The sequence below is a fragment of the Aquarana catesbeiana genome, linkage group LG10 (assembly GCF_042186555.1).
Source record: "Aquarana catesbeiana isolate 2022-GZ linkage group LG10, ASM4218655v1, whole genome shotgun sequence".
Lineage (NCBI taxonomy): Eukaryota > Metazoa > Chordata > Amphibia > Anura > Ranidae > Aquarana > Aquarana catesbeiana.
In genome coordinates this window covers 159,369,327-159,390,061 of record NC_133333.1, presented here as the reverse complement: position 1 = coordinate 159,390,061, position 20,735 = coordinate 159,369,327, and the positions used below count along the sequence as shown (strand labels likewise).

At 43.0% G+C, this 20,735-nt stretch overlaps 1 protein-coding gene across 5 annotated transcripts in view; it reads right to left on the bottom strand.

Annotated features, from left to right (window-relative positions):
* Positions 1 to 20,735, bottom strand: part of LOC141110972 (uncharacterized) — a 189,640-nt gene that overhangs the window by 102,440 nt on the left and 66,465 nt on the right. For 4 of the 5 annotated variants that reach the window (XM_073602831.1, XM_073602835.1, XM_073602832.1 and 1 more), the window contains 5 exons: positions 6,368 to 6,508; positions 5,601 to 5,663; positions 2,306 to 2,383; positions 1,712 to 1,858; positions 953 to 1,099 (listed from right to left, as the gene is read on the bottom strand). In XM_073602831.1, the coding sequence (XP_073458932.1) occupies positions 953 to 1,099; positions 1,712 to 1,858; positions 2,306 to 2,383; positions 5,601 to 5,663; positions 6,368 to 6,508 (576 nt within the window). The remainder of the gene's footprint in view (positions 1 to 952; positions 1,100 to 1,711; positions 1,859 to 2,305; positions 2,384 to 5,600; positions 5,664 to 6,367; positions 6,509 to 20,735) is intronic. The other variant, XM_073602834.1, reaches the window with a different exon arrangement.

Below are 20,735 nucleotides of genomic sequence, written 5' to 3'. Positions count from 1 at the left end.
GCATGCTTGGCCAATCATCAGCCAGCAATGCACTGCGGTGCTGCAGTGAATTATGGGCCGTGATGCGCCACTCGAATTTGGCGCGAACGGCCCATAATGTTCGTAATTCGGCGAACGACCGAACACACAATGTTCGATTCGAACACAAAGCTCATCCCTAATGAATGTTATTACCTAGTTACATTTTTGTGTATTTTGGAAAGTATACAGCTTTTTTAAAACAATCTACTGAGCTGGCCAAAACTAGTTCTTGAGGGAGTCTATGCCACATTTTCACAGCCCTTACTGTGAATAAGGATTACAGTATTTGGAGGTTAAATTTCTTTTCCTTCAGACATCAAGAGTGCCCTCTTGTCTTCTGTAATGACCAGAAAATGAATAATGCTACACCACGTTCGCATATTATCTGCTCTCTGATTATGAGGAAAGATGGTTAACATGGTTCTTGTATCTAATGATTTAAAGCCTAAATATTTGATTTAGCCCAGAGCAGCATAAGATTAGAGCTTAATTTGGATTTACTAGCATCTGTGTCTCTATTAGGGAGATTACTCTTCACTTCCTTTCAGGACAAGAAATCTCCCCAGTGGGAACCAGATAGAAACAATAACACATTTATGGAGGAGGGGATAGAACTGACAATGTTTTTCTTTCTGTTCATGTCTTCCTGTCCTGGTGACTACTGTATTTCCCATTTCTTGTTCCAGGTGTAACAGGTAAAGGAAGTCAGAGAACAAAACCTTTAAATCATTTCTACCAAAAAAAACAGTTCAGACTTCACTTTGACTTTTACTGTGTGCATCTACTAGATCTGTTACAGAAAGCACAGAAATCAGCCAGGAATCCAGAATTTTTTAGAGGGAGGGCAGCAACGGTAGCCTTCATATTACTGAGTTCCATTAGGGCTTTTCAGAGATCTTAGGAAACTAAACACTAAACAAGGTCACCATACCAGCATGGTTTAAGGAAGGCTTCTTCTTGCGTTCTGGAATGGGAGGCGGTGTCTTACGCCCTGGTATTGGGGATGGTGGTAACTGAAGACCCTGGTATACATTTGCTTCCGGAGACAGTCTATTATGTGTTAGGTCTGGCGGCAGCACTAAAGGGGAACACAAAGTCAGAAAAAGTTAGATCCTAGCTACCCTTGTCATCTGCAGCCACTTCTATTCCCATCAACACTGGACCCATACACAGCACTGGACCCATACTCAACACTGAACCCATACTCAACACTGGAACCATACTCAACACTGGACCCATACTCAACATTGGACCCATTCTCAACACTGGACCCATTCTCAACACTGGACCCATACTCAACACTGGACCCATACTCAACACTGGACCCATTCTCAACACTGGACCCATTCTCAACACTGGACCCATACTCAACACTGGACCCGTACTAAGCACTGGACCCGTACTCAACACTGGACCCATACTCAACACTCGACCCATACTCAACACTGGACCGATAGCACTGTGATGTACAGTATATAGCAGTGCTCCAAAAACGTTGGTAATAAGCAGTAGCTCTCAATTTTTTTTTTAAATACAGCAATTGCTATGTATAACTATAGTCATTGAGATTGTGTCAATGATGACAGATGTGAACTTACTTTACTTTAAAACTTACTTTACTTTATTACTAAGTTCCATTAGGGCTTTTCAGAGATCTTAGGAAACTAAACACTAAACAGAGTCAACATACCAGTATGGTTTAAGGAAGGCTTCTTCTTGCGTTCTGGAATGGGAGGCGGTGTCTTACGCCCTGGTATTGGGGATGGTGGTAACTGAAGACCCTGGTATACATTTGCTTCCGGAGACAGTCTATTATGTGTTAGGTCTGGCGGCAGCTCTAAAGGGGAACACAATGTCAGATAAAGTTAGAGCCTAGCTACCCTTGTCATCTGCAGCCACTTCTATTCCCATCAACACTGGACCCATACTCAACACTGGACCCATACTCAGCACTGGACCCATACTCAACACTGGACCCATACTCAACACTGGACCCATACTCAACACTGGACCCATACTCAACACTGGACCCATACTCAACACTGGACCCATTCTCAACACTGGACCCATTCTCAACACTCGACCCATACTCAACACTGGACCCATTCTCAACACTGGACCCATAGCACTGTGATGTACAGTATATAGCAGTGCTCCAAAAACGTTGGTAATAAGCAGTAGCTCTCAATTTTTTTTTCAAATACAGCAATTGCTAAGTATAACTATAGTCATTGAGATTGTGTCAATGATGACAGATGTGAACTTACTTTACTTTAAAACTTACCATTAGTCTTTCCGATTGATGCAGAATCTGCATTACAACTTAAGTTGTCATATAGAGAGAGATCAGGCTCATGGACACCTATAATAAATTATACTGGATAAATGTATATTTATGATCGCAGTAGTGTAATGCATAAAATATTGTGTAAACAAATGTGGTAAAAAAAATTGAAGGTCATTGATTAACCACTTTTGCCTACCAGGCCAATTCTGACATTTCTCTCCTACATGTAAAAATCATCATTTTTTTGCAAAAAAATTACAAAGAACCCCCAAACATTATACAGTAAAACCCTGGTTTGAGAGTAACTTGGTTTGAGAACATTTTGAAAGACAAGCAAATTTTTTTGCTAAATTTTGACTTGATATACAAGCGATGTCTTGATGTACAAGTGGCGTCAAGTCACAACTGAGTATAAAAGAGAAGAGAGGCGCCTCTAAGTTTACTCCAGATGCCTGCACACTTAGATGTGCCTCTTTTAATCATCAACCATGTGAGTTCCTAAATGTTGTACCTTCATAAAATGTAACCATATTGCTACACTTAGAGGCGCCTCACTTCTCTTTTATACTCTGTAGCTCCTGCTGGATTTTGCTTCTAATCCACTTGAGGAGGCTGCCATTTGTGAATGGTCATTTTAATTTTTACACAACCTATCACATTGCTATAATCTTTTTATATAGACTATAAACGGAAGGCCTTATGAATAAATGGTTGTGGAACAAATCATCTGAGTTTCAATTATTTCTTATGGGGAAATTCGCTTTGATATACAAGTTCTTTGGATTACAAGCATGTTTCCGGAACGAATTATGCTCGCAATCCAAAATTTTACTGTATATGTTTTTTTATCCTAGACCCTAGAAAATAAAATGGCAGTCATTGCAACTTTTTATCTCACACGGTATTTGCACAGCAATTTTTAAAAACGCGTTTTTTAAAAAAAAATACAGTAAAGTTAGCCAAAATTTTGTGCATAATGTGAAAGATGATGTTACGCCGAGTAAATAGATACCTAACATGTCACGCTTCAAAATTGCACAAGCTCGTGGAATGGCTGCAAACTTTGGTACTTAAAAATCCCCATAGGCAACTCTTTACATTTTTTAACTGGTTACATGTTTTGAGTTACAAAGGAGGTCTAGGGCTAGAATTATTATCCGGGATTATTCGGAGTTCAGTGTTCCAATGGGATGTAAGTTTGTGGATTTGACCATCTCTATGCTCTATATATATCTTTTTACATATAATACTTTCCATATCATGGGCCCCATTTTTTGATTTAGAACATCTCCATTATTTACAGATATTCAATATCCGCTCCTGATGAGTCGGCTAACCGACGAAACGCGTCGAGCTGTTGAGGATGTAACCCCTCACATTTCCACCAAGATTTTTATGAATTTTACTGTATATTACAAGTTATACTCATGAAATATGTATTATTGTCCCCTTGTTATGGCAATTATGTTTTACACTCTGTTTATATGTATGCAATTCACTTCCCAAGATGTCTGCATATGCACTGAGCAATTTTTTGTTATATATAACATTGCGCAACTTGATACTCATGTACATTAAAAGTATTTATTTTTACTCTCAAATTTGTGTTTGAACCTGCCTCATTTAAAGTCCCATACTCTTTTATTATTTTTTGAATTTATAATTAGGGATGGAGGCGCACTACCCCCCTTTCCTTGTGTGCTTCATTTAAAGTCCCAGTATATGGAGATATACATTCCCCCCTCTGTTGCATACAGTGAGAAACGTGCAAACCCCGTTGAATTCCTACTACTATGCAGGGCTCCATTAGAGAGGTGTTAAAGCCCTTTCACACGCCCCGAGCGCCGGCGGTAAAACGCCGCTTTCATTTACTGTTGTTTTTCCGGTGCTATTCTACCGCTAGCGGGGCACTTTAAACCCCCACTAGCGGCCAAAAAAGGGTTCAAACCTCCCGCAAAGTACTGCTACAGCAGTGCTTTGCAGGCGGTTCAGCGGCGCTGCCTATTGATTTCAATGGGCAGGGGCGCTTTAGGAGCAGTGAGTTCACTGCTCCTAATCCACTCCAAAGAAGCTGCTTGCAGGACTTTTTCTGATGCCCTGCCAGTGCACCGATCCAGTGTGAAAGCCTGAGGGCTTTCACACTGGAGTGAATGAAGCCACTGTTTCAGGGCGCTTTGCAGGCGCTATTTTTAACGCTATAGCGCCTGCAAAGGGCCTCAGTGTGAAAGGGATCTTACTGTACCTCACTTTCTGTTCAGGTGAAGATGGTTAACCAGAGGTATAGTAAGGGAAAACCTGCAACAGGGACACATTAGGGGAGATTTACTAAAACTGGAGCACGCAGAATCTGGTGCAGCTGTGCATAGTAACCAATCAGTTTCTAGGTTTTATTGCCAAGGCTTAACTGAATAAGCTGAATTTAGAAGCTGATTGGTTACTATGCGCAGCTGCACCAGATTCTATATACATCAGTTTTAGTAGATCTCCCTTAGTCTGTCCATGTAACTCTTGTATCCTTACTTTCCAACTAATCAAACCTTGTTTAGAGAAACGGTAAATGAGGGCAAATATCTCTGCCAGAGCAGTAAAGCCCAACAGGGGTTCTAATCCTTCACCACTGCATCCAAAACTAAAAAAAAAACATTTTAAATATCCACCGACTCTGCTCTTGTTCCCCTGCTAATGTTGGTTGCTGTTTGATGGCGAAACATGTTGAGTGGGGCTTAACTTATGACATCAGCGCGCTCACCGCGTGGCCAGTGGGGAGGCATCAGTACATGCAGTGACATGCTGTATTTTCTTTTACCTCTGTAAGTACCTATTTATTTTAAATAAATTGTTTGACAGTTTTACACTATGAGTGGCCTCTGTTCTCCTCTATGAGTGCAGATGTGGCCTGATCTTGCATGCTGATCCTTTACCATTTCCATCGGATCTGATCCGCCAAACAGATGGGGAATAGGACCACCATCCGTCTGTTTTTCGTGGACAGAATCAGATCTATGGCCACTCAATAGAAGAGACTTGAGGGTCTGATCAGGTCCGACTGAAAAACTGACAGGCAGACCTGACTGGACAGCCCGTGTGAAAGGGGCCTAAAGCAGCTACCATATCTAAGGATTTGTAAGCTGCAACATGTAGAATGTCTGTTTTTGGATTTAGATAACATCAGCAATTAAAATATCTCATAAGCAGCTATTTGTAAAGAATCTGGGCTGCAGGTAACCAGGGATTTGTACAGTAGCGGTACATTGACTATAAAAAATACCAATATAGCCAATATAAAAAATACCATTCATTTTATCTTGCTCAGTTTTTTCATAGATACATGTTTGTTTTTCAGGCGCTTTAATTTCTAGAAGCAAATGATAAATAGTTTGTATTAGGTAATTACAGTCAACATAAAATGTAAGTTCACTGAACCAGTTTTATCTCAGAGAAATGTAAAAATGAAATTAGTCACAACATATAATGCATGTTAATGAATGTGTTTAATTCAGCCTCAAAATATAAGAAAGCTGGGAAATTATGGTCCTAATGTATAATTATGTATGAAAAAAATGGTATGTGACATCAGAAGTAAGGTTTCTCCAGGTACTAGAGAATTAAAACAATGCTATGCAGAATGCCATTTGCTATTTTTGCAGACTTGCCACCGGACAACAGAAAAAGAGGAGATGGCTGCATGTTAACTAAAGGTATAGAGAGTCTTGTGACTCCTCTCAGCATACTTTACATCTCCCTTCCATGTAATTGCTGCTTCCAGATTTACACACAAGTGTCCAGTGGTGGCTAAAGCATGAAAAAATGTAATTTTACATTTTACAGTAAATACATTCCTATTTGCTAACTAAAGCAAGATAAGATACGATACTGTAATTGTTGTTACAAACCGTCACCTAAAAAGTGGAACCTGCCTAGTTGCCATGGGAAACGCTGACACTTTTCCTTACATTATGTTAAGATGAGGCTGATAATTCTGTATTTTCCCCATCTCAGAGCAGACAGTAAATGCAGCAGTGAATCTCTACTGAATATATACAGAAGATAATTACATACCTGGATTTCGGAAGAATGATGGCTTCTTCTTGCGATCTGGAACAGGAGGTAGTGTGTTCCGTTGCTCTCCAGTATTAACGGATCCTGGCTGGAAATTCTGGTGGACATTAGAATCTGGAGGCGGCCCAGTCTGCGATAAGCCTTGTGGGTGTTTTTTTTTAATATAAAAGAGAAAAATGCAATAAGCATAATAAACATTTTACTATCACCATTTTGGCAGATAGAACCTGTTTACATTATATTACCAGTCAGAGTGGTTGATTTTTTAATAAATAAACCAGGCATTCAGTGTTAATTTTGTCAACGAAAATATTTTCCGCGATGAAATTAACACTGGTACTGGAGATTTTAGTTGACTTAAATACGAATAAAACTAAAACAATTCAGATGACTAAAATATGACCAAAACTAAAATGGCATTTTGTTCAAAAGACTATGACTAAAACTAAATTGAAATTTGATGTCAAATTAACACTGTACTACTACATAAGCTGCTGAAAGAAAAAGGCTCTTCTTATTTATTTTTTTCTTAATATTGGTAACATGTGCAATGGCATTATAGCCAATAGAGTTTACAGTTTTGTTTTTGCACTTCTGTTTGTTAAAAGCAATATATATATTTTTTTAAATAAACTTGGTTTTATTTATAGAGACAATTTATATAAATGTTTAAACCTGTGTCTGTAGTGCATGTTCAAACCTTAAAGCAGAGTTCAAGTCATTTTTTTTTGTTTATTAAAAGTCAAAAACTGTAGCTGCTGACTTTAAATAAACACACACTAACCTGTCCCACGATCCACTCACCCCAGCCGTGTTCTCCCCATCTCTACTATGGGCACCCAGCAAGTGGCGCTGTGCTCTGTGACTGGTCCCGAAGTCTTCTAGTACACGTGTCCCAGAAGAGGGAGGGGGGGGGGGACTTCCGCTTCCGATCGGCTAAGGTGACCGGAACGGAAGTAGGAGCAGTTACCTACTGGTACCTGCTCCCCCCCCCCCCCTCCTCCCCCAAAGCTCAGTTTCACAAACAGGAGTCGGGGAGGAGGCCTTAAAGTAGAAGTTCCACTTTTGGGTGGAACTCTGCTTTAATACCATAAATAATAACATATTCGGTTTTTAATTCTTGATAAAAGCTTAAATAATGCATTACAATTTAACTAAACCCATTAGACTTTAGTGGACTAAAATGTACTGGAGATTTTAATCAACTAAAACACAAGTAAAACAATTCAGATAACTAAAATATGACCAAAACTAAAATGGCATTTTAGTCAAAAGACTAAAATTACATTGAAATTTGACATACAAAATTAACATTGCAGGCACTTCAAACTGAGAATGTGAAAAAAATGCATAAGCAAAGGTTACCTTCAATGAAAGCTGCATAAGACAATAGTAAATAAAAATGCATAGGCAGCTAAAATCATGTGTAAATATTGACTTTTGCTATAAAGTCATGCTTGGCCCCACCCTCTCCTGATCCTGAACGTTACTGGTCAGTGAGGTCATTAATGTACCAATAGGGAGGAGCAGAAGGAGTCGGGGCCAAACTCAGTTTTTACAGGAAAAGCTTCTGACCAGGATCTCCTATGCAGGAGCCGTCCACAATCAACACCTCTCTGCTAGAATCACTTCTTTTATAAATACTATTATCGTCTATAACTGAGCTTTACCTTACTTTTTTGTTCAATAATTGTTATTATTTTGAACCATGAAAGAGTTCCATTTGCAACAAGGCACTAAAGTGTATGTAGATGTAAATAGATTACAAAGCACAGTAAGCATAAAAAATGTTTAAGTACATACATATTGGATCTACCAACATTTACATCATAAAACAGATATCAAGCGATATAGCAACAAGGTGATGGAGGAGGGGAACCACATTTATAAAGTATATTACAAGGGGCTTACATGCACTAATTTCCATAAAACTATATACACTATGGATAAATAAAGGCGTGTTGCAGTGGAAGGGGGTCATTTCTAGAGGAGCAGGATTAGGTATCTGAGGAAGGGCCAGAACAATAAAGAAGAGAGGAGTTTGGAGGCAGGAAATAGGGGAAAAGTGAATAGGGAGGGGGGGGGGGGGGTGGATGTGGCCCATCTCTCACACAAACTGTGGCCGAAGGAGGGCAAGGGAGGTTGCACACGGTTATAGAGTCTGTGTTGAAAAAGTAAATAGTGCTTGATACAGGGGTCACACATAGGACACTGGGTTTTCGGCTACCATTAGGAAATTAGTAAGGAACTTAAACTAAGGAGTTTTACAGGTCTCAGGCTTTTGTCCCTCATAGGATTCTTATGGAACAAGGAGTCTGTCACAGTGTATAGCCATTGATATACCTGGATAGAGGATCGCTTAGACTTTGGGCATTTCCACGAAATGCATAGGAAGGGACCTTGAGATGGGCAACCATGAAAACAAGTGAATGGGTAAGTAGGGGTATGTTCAGGGACCAGATTCCAGCAAAGGAGCAATTTATACTGTGCCTCTACCGCCACAATATTGCCCTAGCTTAGCAAAAGTTGGCTTTAGTCTCCCCTTCCCTGGCTTAAGTGGGTAGACTACCTTGTATTGAATCCAGTAAGATAGCGTAGATAGAACTAATAAGATGGGGTCTTTGTTGAATATTGGCAAGTTGTTTTTCAAACACTGTGAGAAATGTGACTTCTTCTGCAGTGGAGGAACTGTTTGTTTTGAAGATACCAGAAAACCTCTTGAGTGAACATACAATGGGAATCTTGTAGTGAACTAAAGTATTTGATGCCTGTTTCACTAAGCATGTATCTAACCTGATGAAGTTTATTTGCACACTTTTTTTGAATGCTAAAGGAATGTATACCTTGTTAGAAACCTAACATTTTCAAGGATTAACATTAAAGGAAAGTAAATATTTGCTAGCTCCTGGAGTATTTTAACTGTCTTGTATTTGCAAAGAGTGTTGAGTTTAGTATTTAAGAGTTACAGAGGTTAGAAGGATTTTACTAGAAGTGGGACTACTAGGGTAGACCTGCAGGGAAAGGCATAAAGGGACCTCCCCCAGCAGATTGCCAATTGGCCACTCCAACCACACGATAACACTTCTGGAAATGTCCAACCCCAAGTCTCCCTTGTAATTTTAATCTGTATAGTACCAATTTTACCACATGGTGGCTGGTACCCTTCCCAATAAAGCAGAAGATTTGATTTTGGATTGCCCAAAATCTAAAGGCTAAAATGGCAGAGTATGAATCGAATGATTCATACTCTGAATGGTCTAAGGATATTAGCAGTGTGTCCCAAGGTTCAGTGTTGGGACCCTTACTTTTTAACATATTTATAAATGATATAGGGTCTGGGGATAAAAGTACAATTTCTGTGTTTGCACATGACACCAAACTATGCAGTGGAATAATGTCCTTGCAGGATGTCTCCAACTTACAATCATACCTCACAAATGAAGTTTAATGTTGATGAATATAAAGTTATACATTTTTGGGCAAAATCATGCATCATACATTCTATGAGGAGAATAACTGTGAGTCAATATTCTAGAACTATTCTAGAACAGGGTTATTAAATTAAAATTCATGGAAGTGTGTTTCTTTCAGCATTTTTTTTCTAGCCCTCTCCTCCTATATCACAATCCCTTACATCAGTGTCCCCAGTCGTCCCCCCCCCCCCCCCCCACATCACAGTCCCCCACTTCACATCAGTTTCCCTTTTACATTAGTGTTCTCAGGCCCCCTGCATATCACCCCCCCCCCCCCATTTACAATAGTATACTGAACCCGCTTCACACCACACATCACATCCTTTGCCCGCTCTACATCCCTCTCCCACACTCCTGTCCTCTGCCGACTTCACATCAACCCCCATAGTACTCTCCTTTGCCCCTTCACATCCCCCCCCCACAGGACTGTCCTCTGCCGACTTCACATCAACCCCCCACAGTACTGTCCTTTGCCCCTTCACATCCCCCCCCACAGGACTGTCCTCTGCTGACTTCACATCAACCCCCCACAGTACTGTCCTTTGCCCTTTCACATCCCTCCACAGTACTGTCCTCTGCTGATTTTACATCAACCCCCCACAGTACTGTCCTTTGCCCCTTCACATCCCCCCCACAGGACTGTCCTCTGCCGACTTCACATCAACCCCCCACAGTACTGTCCTTTGCCCCTTCACATCCCCCACCAAAGGACTGTCCTCTGCCGACTTCACATCAACCCCCGACAGTACTGTCCTTTGCCTCTTCACATCCCCCCCCCCACAGGACTGTCCTCTGCCGACTTCACATCAACCCCCCGACAGTACTGTCCTTTGCCCCTTCACATCCTCCCACAGTATTGTCCTCTGCTGACTTTACATCACCCCCCCAGCAGAACTGTGCCCCCTTCACACACCCCTCCACAACATTGCGCCCCTTTATATCTCCCCCTCCCCCTACAGCACTGCCCCCTCTCACATCACAAATCCCCCCAACAGTAGTATGCCCCACTTTACATCCCCCCCAAACCACTGCCCCCCTCGCACATCCCACCCCCCCCAAATAGTATGCTTTGCCCTCTTTACAAATACACACCCCACAGCACTGCCTCCCTTTATATCACCCTATCCCCCACAACACTGTCCCTCTTCATATTTTACCCCCCATCCCCACAGCATTGACCGCCTTCACATTTTACCCCCCCCACCCTTTACATCAGACACACACAGATGTGTGCTCTGTCCTCTTGACATCCACCCCCCACACAGCACTGCCTCCCTTCACATCACCCCCCCCCCACCCCCACATACACACTCCCAGAGTAGTGTCCTTAGACATTTAGCCTTCACATAACAGTAAGAGCTGTGAAAATGTGACATAGACTTCCTCAAGAACTAGTTCTGGCCAGCTCAGTAGATTGTTTAAAAAATTGCTGGATACATTCATAAATGCACATAATATAACTGGTTCTTAAAATATCCAGGTCACCTTAAAGCCTCACTCTAACTTTATATGCAGCAGTGTACCATCTGCTGCCCATTGCACTTGGGATATTTGGTACAATCCCGGAGGAGGAGTCACATTCCCTCCCTCCCCCTTCCTTCCTTCCTTCTCCCTCTCTTTTCTTTTCTGTTCTTTACCTTATCTTTATTGTTCTACTATTTATTTATTTAGGTTCCAGTTATCCTATTCCTGTTACAGCCTACACCTATTTGCTCACACTTAAGCCGGCCATAGACCATGCAATTTCCTTTCCTGCAATGCTCGATTTCCCCATCAACACAGGCAATGTTAATGGGGGAATACCTCCCGTGGAGCCATTGTGTTCAGCTGCTAGCAATAATCACTTGTAAAATCCAGCTGGCTGGTTGTGCCCAAGTTGATCGATTGATCAACTTGGGTACATTCAGCCTGCCCATACATGGTTAGAATCTCGGCCAGTTCCTGCTGAATTGATCAGGATATGATTGCTATCACTGTATAAATAACCTCAGGATAATACCATTACTACTACTGTGAATTGTTTTCCCTTAAGCCAGCCATACCTGGTTTAAAATTCCCTGCAGAACCAGACGATCTTTGTGCAATGTTTTGGCTAGCTGGTTGTACACAAGTAGACCTATGGATCGAATTGTGTACAACTAGCTTGTTGTGTTTTTCCTGAACAATCAGTGCCACCAGCTATAGCCAGTAACACTGATAATTGTATTCTGCCGGATAGCTAAGCGGGAGTGAATCCCCTGTCTACATCAAATGTGTGGATGGGTGAATCAGTTGATTTTCTTTTTTTTTTTCCATTTAACCTGCTGAATGTATGGCCTGCCTAAATAATATTCGGTTAAGAATACTTGAGTGTGTTCTTACCAATGTACTCAATTTTGGACTTCTGCTTAATGGTGTTCCTCTCATGTGATGTTCTACTCTGTTGCTGGAATGTTCATTTACTGTGCATCCATATTTGCTGTAACAATTTAATTTTTTTTCTTTAAAAATCTTTCAATAAACAGAAAGTTAACACAATATATGTATGTAGTGACACCAGAGATGGTTGATCCAGTGAATAGACAATTGCCTTCTGGGTCAGGAAGGAATTTATTTTTCTCTTGCAGGAGCAAATTGGACCATGCTTTATAGAGGTGCCTCATTTGATTTATTTATATTTTTTCCGCTGGTTAAACTAAATGGGCTTGTATCTTTTTCAACCTGACTAACCATGTTATTCATTAAAGGAGAGCCTTAGCACCATACACCTATGGTAGACCTCACAATTGAGTCCAAGACCATGGCCAACCAATTGGGAAACCAAGAAGGTAAAGGAGTGAAGAGGCGTGTCCAAGATGACGCTGTGAGAGATCGCACAGACCGAAGCTCTGCTGGCCTGTGATAATTTATCAGCTATTTTGAGTACTCTTTGCTGCTGCTTTTCTGACCGGAACGCATGTTGATGACCCGAGGATCCACCAGATCGCATTGGAAGGGGAAAAAACTCAGTTTTCCCCCGATATCTGAGAAGGTTTCCTCAGCCCCAGCTACGCACGTGGCAGACCCCTTTCAAACCAAATCTCACATGGCTTCCCAGACGGAGATGGAGGAGCCTGCTGCCTTGGTTCCAGGCTTCACGGCTTGGTTCCAGCCCGTCCCCAGCCGCCGGAGGTGGGCGATTGGTCAGGAGGCCCGGTAAGAGCGGTGGGAGGCGGCGGGAGGGGGGGACGTCCCCTCCCGCTCCTCCGGTATAACAGCCGAGCGGCTTTTAGCCGCATCGGTTGTTATACCAGGAAAGCCGATCGCCCGCTCTACAAAACAGTACCGGGATGAGGCCTGCAGCTGCAGGCCTCATCCCGGTATAACCCCGGAAAGCCGAGTACGCACATCTGTGTATGCTCGGCGGGAAGGGGCTAATATGTCATGTGAATAATGTTCAGTGCCACCAATGACTTTACCCACTTGGTCAGATTGCCCTATGTTCTTGAATCTACCCACTATAGGCCACAACTACTGTGATTACTGTGCTCCTGTGACGGGCAATCATCCCACACTTGATCGGATTAACAAGACTTGTCAGTCCATGAAACATGTCTCCTGACTAAATTGTTCTCAACTGACTATCCGGGCCTGGTGGACTGTCTCATCCTACTGGAATAGGATCTCAAGTATGTGCCCCTGGAAGTTTCCAGGAGATTGTGTGCTGTTGCTTATTGCCAGTATCTCCGCTGAGAAGTGCTCAACTCTCCAAACACTGATCTCGGCCTCACTGAGATACACGCCCTCTCTGGTTAACGTTTTTTGCCTATAGTTATGACAAGGGTTTGGGACTATAAGCATTGCTTCCATTTGTGGGGAATGCGGGGTGGGGAGAGGTTTATACTGCAGTTGCAGTGTCCTTGGGAAATGTTAAGTTTATGGTTAGGGCTAGTCCCTGTTGGCGGCATGTTGCCCTCTGTATAGTTTATGGTGACATGACATGCATAACTTTTTCTTTTTTTAGGTGCATCGACAACATGTTGGGGGAATGGTGGGGGGCGGATCTGCTTCCCGGGTCAGCGTACTACATGTCTCTCTGTAACCCCATATACAGATATTTTCCAATAAATACCCATGGCTCAACTTAAAATTATCTCTTGTAATGTCCGGGGCCTCAATTCAGCTGTTAAGAGATCGCTAGTGTTCCAGTACTTGCAAGGAGCTGCTCCGCACATATGTATTCTTCTGGAGACCTACTTAACGGGCTCTAGGATTTTGGCCCTGTGGAGATCGTGGGTGGGGGCAGCTTACCATTCCACATACTCCTGTTATGCCCGGGGTGTTAGTGTCCTGGTCAAGAAATCCTTACCGTTTCAGCTCTTGGAGATGCGCACAGACCCCGGTGGCAGATACGTGGTCCTACATGTTTGTATCCATGATAAACGTCTAGTATTGATTGGTGTGTATCTGCCCCCTCCTGCTCGGATACAACTATTAATTGATCTAATTGGGGTAATACTAGCCTATGATACCCCTGAGTTTTATATTTTTGGAGATTTCAATATGGTTTCCTCTCACGACCTGGATAAGCTTCACTCTACAGGCCGAACAACTTCAGATCTCCCCCAATGGGCAGAGATGTATCAATTGACAGATGAGTGGCGCCATTTTACACCCTCATACCCGGGAATATACCTGTCATTCTGCCTCATAAAAAACCCTTTCCAGAATTGACTTGGTATTTGCTTCAGCTACAGCCCTCAACTGGGTCAGAGAGGCTTTCCATCTTTCTAGAGGACATTCTGATCATGCCTCTATCTGCCTAACAATATCCCTAACTGAATCCTCGGGCCTGCGTTTGTAACGTCTCTCCAGGTATTGGGTGAATACATATCCCGGATTTCCTCAGTGCAGAGGGGGGAGGCTAAGGCCTTGGGAAACCTAGAGGCGGAGGCAGAGAGACGGAAAAGGGAATATGTAGGCTCCCCCACGGAAGTCAAGTATTATGCGTGGCAGCAGATCCTTAGGGAACTTTCTTTGTGCCGCATTGACCAGACTAAGAAATCAATGTTGTACTCTGCCCAGAGGGTATTTTAACACGGCAACAAGAATGGCTGGCTGCTGGCGTGGCTAGCCAGGGGACAAACTTCTTCTACTCACATTGCTGGAATTCGGGATGAGGGAGGTCATGTGACAACATCTCCTGAGGGTATAAATAATAGGTTCTCCCAGTTCTTTCAAGGAGTGTACTCCTCAAGTTTGCAATATTCTCCCTCAGACCTGCAGGAGTTCCTGGGGGATATTTCATTCCTGGTGCTGGAGGAGGACTCTAAGAAAAGGATGGAGGAGGACATCACCCTAGAGGAGGTCCAAGCTGCTATTGCAGGTCTGCAAAAGGGCAAGACCCCGGGTGTGGATGGTCTTCCCATGGAGTTTTACTCCCAACATGTTGACATGCTGGCCCCCAGACTGACAATTCTCCTATCTGATTTTGTTAAACAGGGTGTCCTCCCAGACTCTAAGGCAGAAGCAGTTATTGTGTTAGTGCCTAAGTCCGGTAGGGACCCTTAAGAATGTGCCTCGTATCTCATTATTAAATGTGGACGCTAAGGTCCTTGCCAAAATACTTGCTGTATGATTGGCTGGAGTAATCTCTGACCTGGTCCATGTAGACCAGACTGGGTTTATGCTGGGTAAGGGCACTGACATCAATATTCGACGACTATTCCTGAATTTGTCTTTGACTCATGACCGAGCCGGGTCTCGCGTAGTGGATGCCGAAAAGGCGTTTGATTCTGTTGAATGGGACTATCTATGGGAGGTCCTGCGTAGATTGGGTTTTGGTCCCAAATTTATACACTGGATCCGGATGTTGTATGGGAGGCCTAGGGCGCGGGTCCGCACTAATACTTGGGTATCTGAGCCCTTTCCGCTGTACAGGGGAACCCAACAGGGATGTCCCCTCTCCCCCAGTCTCTTTGCCCTGGCACTGGAACCCCTGGTGATTTCGGTCAGGGAGTTCCAGGAGATACGGGGGTTGGCAGTGGGGAAGCTGGAGGAGAAGATATCCCTGTATGTCATTGATGCCCTGCTATATTTGAACAATGTGGGGCCCTCGCTCTTGGCCGCCCTGGAAACGTTTGAGGTTTTTGGGAAATTCTCGGGAGTTAGAATTAATTGGTCCAATTCGGTCATTTTTTCCACTGGACGACCAAGCTTCTGCTTCTGCCAGTCCCTCCCCACTGCGCTGGGTATCAGAATTTAAATATCTAGGGGTGGTGGTGACAAGAGAAGTAACACGGTATTATTCCTGAAATATTCTCCCGCTACTAACTCATCTTAAGGAGAAGTGCTCGGTGTGGTCAGGGCTCCCTTTGAACCTCCTCGGGCGCATTAATATTTTCAAAATGGTTCTGCTCCCGAAATTTAATTATTTGTTTCAAAACAGCCCAGTATGGGTTCCAGTCTCCTTTTTCAAAGAAATGCATAGGTGTATTAGTGCATTCATCTGGAATGGGGCCGTCCCAAGGTTAGCTAAGTCCACTCTTTAACTTCCTACTCAACTAGGGGATGGTCTTGCACTACCTAACCTTCAGGTATATTACTGGGCTGCTGTCTTAGCATCGATATACTGGTGGTTTCAGGGTGCTCGCACCAACGCAGCAGTGTGCCTTGAGGCCGACTTTCTGGGCTCACTGATGGACCTACGTAACTTAGCGTACAGGGGGGGGTCAGGGCTTACAGGACGGTGCCAATCCCCACTAAAACCACGCTCTGTGTCTGGGTGGCAGCCAGGAAGCTTTTCTTCCAGGAGGGTAGGTGGTCTCTGGTACAGCCTCTCTGGGGGAACCCAAACCTGGCCCATTTTAACTCAATTCCTGATGCTCAGATCTGGGCCAGGTTTGGTGTTAAAACTCTACTTGACATAATGCCAGGCAGAATATTATTGACATATGCACAGCTTTGCCAGGCCTTTCCCCTACCGGGGTGGATGTTCTTCAGATACCTCCAACTCCGACATGCTGCTAGGGCTCAGTTTCCCACTAGGCCCCTACTTCACTTAGACCCTGTTGAAACGGTTCTTTCACAGGAGGATCTTAGGAAGCCGCTCTCTGTCCTGTATGGGACTTTACTTAGGACGGACTCACCCAAAATTGAGAAACTCTGGGACAACTGGAGGACTGGTATACCTTTCCTGGATAGGAAGGACTGGGAGGATTCTCTGGAACAATGCCCCAAGTTGGTTATCTCTTCTAGGGATAAGTTAATACAAATAAAATTGATCCATAGAGTATATCATACGCCTGTTAGGCTCTAAAAAATTTACCCAGACAGGAGTCCCCATTGCCCGCGATGCCTAGTACATATGGGTACCCTCCTTCACATGCTTTGGGACTGCCCTAAGATACGGATCTTTTGGAGGGAGGTGTTTGAACTTCTTAAAGTCAAGTTAGAAATGTCAATCCCTCTGTCACCGGAGCTGGCCCTTCTGGGGATTCAGGATGACGATCAACGATCTCACCACAACAAACTAAAACAAGAAAAATCTGCTGCGCCAACCAAATAAACAAATGAACAACAAGCAGCCAACACCACCAATTAGACTAATTGTAAAGCTATATATAAGAATGAAAAAGTGTAGCGCTATAATGTGTCAATCAACAACAATAAAAAGTATATTGAGTAACATACCTAGTGTATATCAGATGCTAGATCCTGCTAGACTTCGCAGGAAAAAACAGTGGACTAGTTAAAATCTTATGTTCAAAAGAAAAACACTACTAGTGACATATCCTATGTGATAAACAGTGTGAATTATGTGTGCATCATAAAGCTAAACCCAAACCCTCAAGTCGAACACAAGCATGTATGGTAGAAATTGGGGTGGGGATAAGTGGCAGGTCCCTGGGGTTTTGGACAGTTCATTAAATCAGGCGGAGAAATCCTGGAGCACAGACGTAAATCTCATAGTAGCATCAATTTCTATCCCCGATAGACTCTTCCAATATTCAACCAGGTAAAAGAGTAATGTAAAATGCCCTTACCGGACGTGGTGGACTCACAAGCCGTTGGCGGTGAGTCATACGAGCTTGCACCGTTAAGTACGGTAAGGCGACAGCTGTTCTTGGTCCACAACAGAAGGATCCTGGAAGGGTCCCCAATCCTGAGCGATACCCCGGATTCGTCCTCCAGCAATCACTTGGGTCTCAGGCAATTGAGACAGGGGGAACAGGAGAAAGAAGGCTCCACATAGTGTAAATTCCGGATGACCAGGAAATTTTATTGTATAAAAGATTCCAATAAAAATTCAAGTAAAAGCAAAGTTCATACAAACGTAAAAGGATGTGTTTAGCGCAGTAGACAGATGGTTTAAGGTAGCGTCCTACACCCGACGCGTTTCGTCTGCAAAGACATCAACTGGGGTAAAGCTAACCTCTCATCTGCTGCGCTATTTATTTAAAAGTGCTCAAATTTACATCGGGGACACCTGTGCGGCGTGACTTCCGGGTTTTTGTGTCATGTGAGGGTATTCCTAGTCAGCTGACTGCCTTTCTAGCCTATCCAAGGGTGAGTACCGGCTCCAAACCAAGTCTCAGTTTGGTTCTCCTGCTCAACCAACTGTAACTGAGCAGTGAGGACATGTGACTACCACGTCTAAGCATCACAGCGTGGTGACGCGGATCGCAGACTCTTCTTCCTTGTTAGCTAGCTATTTCCGGGTATGTGCGTCATGCGCGATGACGTCACGCGTCAGTCATGCCCTCTCATTTTCTGGAAAGTACGTGCAGCTAGAAACACAGCCTATCGCGCAGGCGCAACAGCGCGAAAACCGAGGGTCCATCCCACCTCAGTGCGTCAAGACGTGATGCTGTAAAAAAGCATCCATTGAGGACACCTCTTCACTACATTAGCCACTCATAATACTCTCTGTATTTACTAGGATCACCTGACAAAAATCCAATGGGCTGTTAGTGCCCAGAGAGAATAAAATCATTGGGGCACAGAAGTAGTGTAGGTGCACGGACTATTAAATCATTGAGGGAGACTTTTTCTTTGGATGTGAAACCGTAATAGTCACGACACACATGTTCCCCCATGTTTACAACCATTGTTCCTAGGTATTAGCAAAGTAATACAATCATCTAAAAATCAAAAAATGACTGCATAATATGATAAAAATAAAAATAAAATTGTTTAAAATTAACCGTATAGGGTAGAAACCCATCCCATGTTTGGCCAAACAAACCATCTAGCAAGAACATATGTCTGGGGAGAAGAACATATATACTCCTTATCTGACAACCCAAAGTGGATCTCAGATATGCTCTAATTTGATGATAAAGGAGCAAAAGAAGAAAAATACAAAAAAACGAAAAATCAAAAAAACATTGCTGAAAAATTACTAATAAAAATCATTCCTACTGGAAACATGTGGAAACAGGTATAGTGGGGATGGTAGTGTCTAATGCGGAGCAAAGCAACCACAATCAACCAAAATCATGGAGAATTATCATAAAAGGGTAAAGAAGGGGAACATGACTAGAACCTTAAGACTGATTAATGAACGCATTAATGTCCCACTCAATATTTAAGCCATGAGGTACGTAGCATTTCATTTGATGTATCCACCACGTTTCGAGTCTAGAGACTCCCCTTACGTTAGATTCCCCTCTCCAATGTGGTATAAACCGGTCTATGACCTGAAAAGTAGTCCCTGCTGGATTACGGTCATGATGTGATGCATAGTGTTTGGGAACACTATGATTGGTTTTACCTTTTTTGATTGCTGTAATGTGTTCTTTTACCCTAGTAGTGAAATTACGTATTGTCCGACCAATATATTGCTTTTTACACGGACAAGTGATAAGATATACAATGTATGGAGTTTTACATGTAGCAAATTGCTTCATTTTATATTCTTTACCAGTAACAGTAGAATTGAATGTTTCTATTTTACGTGCTTGACAAACATTCCATTTGCAAACTGTGCATCTTCGACATGGATAAAATCCTTTCATGTTGTGAAAAAATGATATCTTATTTGGGGGATCGATCACATTCGGTGCAATTTGTCCTTTGATTGATGGAGCACCCCTAAAAATGGTGGCTGCCTGTTCGGGTAACTCAGGGCCCAGAATAGTGTCACTTTTCAGTATTCTCCAGTGTTTTTTAATAATGTCCTTAACTTGTTTATGTTGAGTGGAAAAATTTGTCAGAAAAGACCACTTATGCTTGGAATCTCCATATTTTTTCGGTCTTTCTGATTGAGCCAACAACAGAGGGGCCCGATCTATTAGGGCTACCTGTCGAATCTCCCTGGTGATAAGGGAGTTGTCGTATCCCTTTTCACAGAAACGCGATTTTAGGATCTCTGCCTGCTGGAAAAAATCAGAAAGATGGGAGCAATTTCTCCTGATTCTCATGAGCTGACTTCTCGGGACAGACTTGAGCCATGCCTCGTGGTGGCAGCTATTGGTCGGAGTATAGCCATTCCGGTTCGTGACCTTGAAATAAGTTTTTGTATCAAGATGGCCATTATTGGATATAATCTCTAAATCCAAAAAATGGATCCTGGACAGACTGGCTTCATGAGTCAAATGGATCCCTCTCCGGTTTTTATTCAGAGTCGCAATGAATGCATCCAAAGAGTCCCCTCCATAGGAGGAGGATATCATCTATGTACCTCACCCACAGAGCAAGCTCTGGGGGATTTAAAGCATAGACGACATCCTCCTCCCATTTGGCCATGAAAATATTCGCCAGGCTGGGGGCAAATTTTGCCCCCATGGCTACTCTCTTTGTTTGTAGATAAAACTGATCATTATACCAAAAATAATTGGCACCTGTGGCAAATTTAAGTAGATCCATAATGAATCTTTTCTGTGTTCGGGGGATGTTCTTGTCTCTTGAAAGGAAAAACTCCACCGCTTCCAAGC